The following is a 5,000-nucleotide window of genomic DNA, read 5'->3' as shown; positions in this document are numbered from 1 at the left end:
GAAGGGGGCATGTCTGATAAAATGAATATCAAATATCTAAATCTAAACTGAATCAAACAACTCAAAAACTGTCCTGGGTGTTCCCAAAAGCTTGATTAGACGATAAAATTACTAAAGGTTTTTTTGAAAGTGAAATATCCCTTGAAGAAATAGTTTAAAATTGACAATTATGCAGCTATTTTGTTATGCAAATTAGAAGGTCAAAAACTCAAAATTTTGCTTGGTAACCATTTTTTTTCAGATTCAGCACCCTTGAATTGTGTAAAATAGACTGGTTCCCAACTTTTACCCCAAAATGCCTCTAACAATCACATTTTTCAGAAATACCACTAGACTATACTGTCAGTCTGTAAATCCAAGAGTGTACAAAGAACTGTGCTCTCTTGGACCCAGAGTTTGATATGCATTGATTAGACCAGTGGTTCTCAAAGTGGATTCCAGAGACTGTGTGTTCCTTTTGGGGGGTCTAAATTGACCCATACGAGTCTGTAACTCTGACAGTGTACAAATGGAACCCAATGGACCCGTTCCATTTGTACACTGTCAGAGTTAAAGGGATATTTCAATTTAAAAAAAAAGTTTGGTCATTTTATCATCTAATCAGGCTTTTATGAACACCCTGGACAGATTTTAAGTTGCTTGATTAAATATTTAGATATTTGATGTAAATGTTATCAGGCCCTCCTCCTCCAGGGCTTCTCCCCATACACACCATGATACAGTAGCGGAACAATTCAGAACCGGGCCGGTATGCGAGCCACAATGCTCGGGCCCCGTCACCCGTCTCGCCCCAATCCCCCCCCCCCCCCCCCCCCCCCACCCCGTTGCCGCCACCGCTACCGCCGCCTCCACCGGCTATGTTAAGCTCTTTATGCCTTTATGCCACAGCAATTGTGCATCACATCTTATGCAACCAAAACGCACGGTGACACACACACACACACACACACACACACACACACACACACACACACACACACACACACACACACACACACACACACACACACACACACACACACACACCATTATTCTGTTGATACAGGCTTTCATCTGCACGATAGAGAAGAGAAGTCCTAACAGTTGACCTGTTCAGGCAATAATACTCACAGATTAGTTGTTCCAGTTCCAGAATCAGAAAGTATCCGTGATGATAATATCATTGTATAGTTTCCTCGCTGGCATAATTGTTCAATATCCACGATCATGATTAATGCCTTGCTTGCTTGTGCATTGCTGCCTGTCTCGTTTGAAAGTGTCTGTGGTATATTTTAATTGATACAAATTACAAAAGGTTTTGAAAGTGCGCGGTTCCACTGCAGCCATCACTACACTTCTCACTAAACGTAAACAACATATTGTCTGTCTGTGAATAGAAGCCAATCAAGCCATGACATCTGTCTGCTCTTCCTGTTGTCCTTCACAATAAAGTGTGTGTCCCCCTTTACTTCCCAATGTGCGACATTTTACCCAGGTTAATATAAACAGGAAATAGGTGTAACAGAGGCAGCGCCATATAAAGGGGACCCAATTGCGAGGGAGGGGGACGAGGGGGACTCCGACAGACGGTCAGGCAGATTGACGGTCATTTGGACTGAGACTGACAGTCAGTCGGAGGCTGACGGCCGGGCCCCCGCGGTTCGCGGGCCGATATGCGGCCGCTTACCCAGCTTAACCGGACGCTCCACCCCTGCCATGATAGATTCATTAAAAACACCCATTATCTTTTCTGTTGACTCATGCTACCCTCCTAATATGTGAGCAGGCCGTGTTTTTTTCGATAACATTTTTTTTTCTTTTTTGTATTTAATTTTTCCATTTTCCCAAAGAATTATAAAAAATAAATGAAAACAGTTATTGAAAAAACACAGCCTGCTCACGTATTAGGAGTTTAGTATGAGTCACCAGAAAAAGTAATGGGTGTTTTTAATGAATCTATCATGGTTAAAATGGAGTTCGAAGTTACAATAGGTGTGTATGGGGAGAGGCCCTGGGCCTGGAGGGCTTGGTAACATTTACATCAAATATCTAAATATTGAATCAAGAAAAATTAAAAACTGTTCAGGGTGTTCATAAAAGCCTGATTAGACGATAAAATGACCAAAAGTATTTTTGAAAGTGGAATATCCCTTTAAGGGGAGACCTTGACGTTGGACCCCCATAAACTGCACCCTCTCTGTTTATGGGTACTGATCTAAGTACTCCTACAACGGGTACAAAGGGTATTTATTGTATTACCTAAGGGGCATGCGTTCCCAATGGATATGGCGCGGGTTTGGGAAATATAAGAGGTGGTGCCATAGTTTTGTACTTTTTCTGTTTTGTATCATGTGTCTATGGAATTAACATTATCTAATAGACCAAGGGGTGTGGTTATAATATGCAAATATGTATTTTTTTTTTCCTGAAAGATGAATGAGTCAAAAGGCCCAATTGAAATATACGGCCATGATATTTTCCCCCCTACAACATATCAGGTATTATGATTATACTTGGAGGAAGATTTTTTTTATTTTTTTAAAGTCTACAGAAAGTGTTATATTAGGTTTTTATGTGGCCACTCCCACCTGCTCATTAAGTATGCCTAGTTCTGTCAGTAGGTGGTGACCCAGCTTAGCCCCACCCACAGCTGTAGTTGAATGGTAAAAAGGGGAGGGGATGATATTATGATTATATCGGCGTATTTCAACCTTTTGACTCAGAGGCTTTCAACTTTCAGGAGTAACCAAAAACATGGAAGACATTATTTGCATTATAACCACACCTTGGGGTCTATTAGTAAATAAAAGAAATCAACCTCATGTTATGTTTTTTTTCTCCAGATTTTCGCCACTGGGTCCCTCTCTCTCTCTCATCTTGGCCTGAAAATTATTTTTGCGAATTCTGGATTTTTAAAACGCAACGAAAAAAACGCAGCAGTGTGCAACCACCTATAGTTTGTACTTGGATGTTGTAGCATCATCGTATGGTGTAGCATGGTGTAGGTGTGTGGTGTAGCCTACAGTGCTTACTATGGTAGCTCCGTGGAGCTGCAACATATTGTCATGTAAATGGTGGCAGTGTCAGCACCCTGACTAGCCTAGCGTGGCGCGCTGAAGGCGCTAATAGCAGACGGAGTGTTATTTAAATGGCAGGGCTCTAATGGACACACGCTAAATGTCAACCTGGAAATGATGGCGTGGTGGAGCGAAGGACACACACACACACACACACACACACACACACACACACACACACACACACACACACACACACACACACACACACACACACACACACACACACACACACACACACACACATCCACATCCTTCAGCACTCAGCAGAGGAGATCCATCATAACACACACACACACGCACACGCACACACACACACATACGCACACGCGCACACACACACACACACACACACACACACACACACACACACAGACACACACACAGAGAGAGAATGAATTGTGGGATTTATGTGATGGCGTTCTCGCTCCCGGTGAGGATTATGGGTAATGGAAACCCCTCTTTCCCCTTGACCTCGGACCCTGTAGTCGCCACGGCGATGTCTCTGAGGACGTGACTATTATGGGATAGAGAGGTTACTCTCTCTCTCTCTGTGTCTCTCTCTCTCTCTCTCTCTCTCTCTCTCTCACACACACACACACACACACACACACACACACACACACACACACACACACACACACACAGTGAATGTATGATTTTTTTTACATATAAACTGTATCCTATTATATCTAATATGTCTGTCTGTCTGTGTGTTTGTCTGTCTGTGTGTCTGTGTATACCGTAGATCCTCTTCATGGAATCAGGAGTTTGGAGGTTCTAGACGTTCAGTCTAAACAAGTGACTCTTCGCTGGGAGCCGTTTGGTTACAACGTCACCCGTTGCCATAGTTACAACCTCACCCTGCAGTACCGCTACTCACCTGTAGGAGCCGCCAGGTGAATGTTACCCGACACCAAACACCCAACACTAATAGCGTGACTAGGGATGGGTACCTTTCACCTTTAAATCGATACAATACTCGATACGAGTCCATGTTGAACGTGGATGCGCGTTCCGCATTCCCGTCTACCACACATGAACGCACGCCCGTCCACCAGCATGGAGTCACAGAGGCAGGCTGGCGAAACTAAAACTGCTGAAAAAGTTAGTTTCAACCGATCAATTACTTTTCCCAGACAGTCGGCACTACAGACACATGTACCACCCGCAATTACGCATTACGGCCGGGACCCTTTTTTGATACGATACAGAAAAAGGCTTTCACTTCAACACGGAAGGAGTGAAAGTCCCTTTGCTGCAGCTTAGAACTGCTGCCTGCAGCGGAGGGGGAGAGGTGATGATGATCAGAGTCACAGAGGGAGAGTATAGACGTTAGATCGTCATAATAATTAATAATTATCGGCTATTGTCGGCTATTTTCACAGTAACGAGTACACTAAAGCAGTCATTAAACTTTCAGTAGCCTAACTGTTACGAATGCGACCGGCCACGGGTGCGTCCAAGAGTGTCATTTAGCAGACACACTTGTTCAGAGTAACTTACATATAAGCAAGGCAAACACATAGCCTACATCAAATGCAGAGACAGTGTAACGCCTCAGTAAACTAGCCTCGCGTAGCCAGACTATATCGCTCACAGACCAGACCAATACTGGGCCCTGATTGGTCACCCAACTCTTCGGACGAGAAAATGGATTCACAATTGAGCGGGGCCAGACCCAAATCCGCCAAGGGCAAAAAATCTAATAAGAATTGCAGCGGCAGATTCGTCTGATTCCAGGCCATCAGTAAACTAGGATCTGTACAATTAAACTATAGGATACCAGGTAAACAATGAACCTAGCATCTATCAAAATTTAAATCAACCTTCATAACCACCTTAACTCACTTAGCGCCGAGCGACTTTCGGGGCGACTAACTAATGATGGCGTTTAGTGCCGAGCGACTCGGAGCGACTTTTATATAAAAGCATTGTTTAAGC

The 5,000-nt window shown here is 43.7% G+C and overlaps 1 protein-coding gene across 3 annotated transcripts in view; it reads left to right on the top strand.

Annotated features, from left to right (window-relative positions):
* The window catches only part of LOC308306559 (receptor-type tyrosine-protein phosphatase mu-like), a 144,849-nt gene that overhangs the window by 41,478 nt on the left and 98,371 nt on the right, over positions 1-5,000 (top strand). For all 3 annotated transcript variants that reach the window (XM_080751591.1, XM_080751590.1, XM_080751592.1), the window contains exon 8: positions 3,805-3,955. In XM_080751591.1, coding sequence (XP_080607717.1) covers positions 3,805-3,955 — 151 coding nt within the window. The remainder of the gene's footprint in view (positions 1-3,804; positions 3,956-5,000) is intronic.

This window comes from Nannobrachium achirus, assembly GCF_963921795.1.
Source record: "Nannobrachium achirus genome assembly, chromosome: 21".
NCBI classification, from domain to species: Eukaryota; Metazoa; Chordata; class Actinopteri; order Myctophiformes; family Myctophidae; genus Nannobrachium; species Nannobrachium achirus.
The sequence above is the reverse complement of the archived record's forward strand: the minus strand, read 5'-3'. Positions and strand labels throughout refer to the sequence as shown.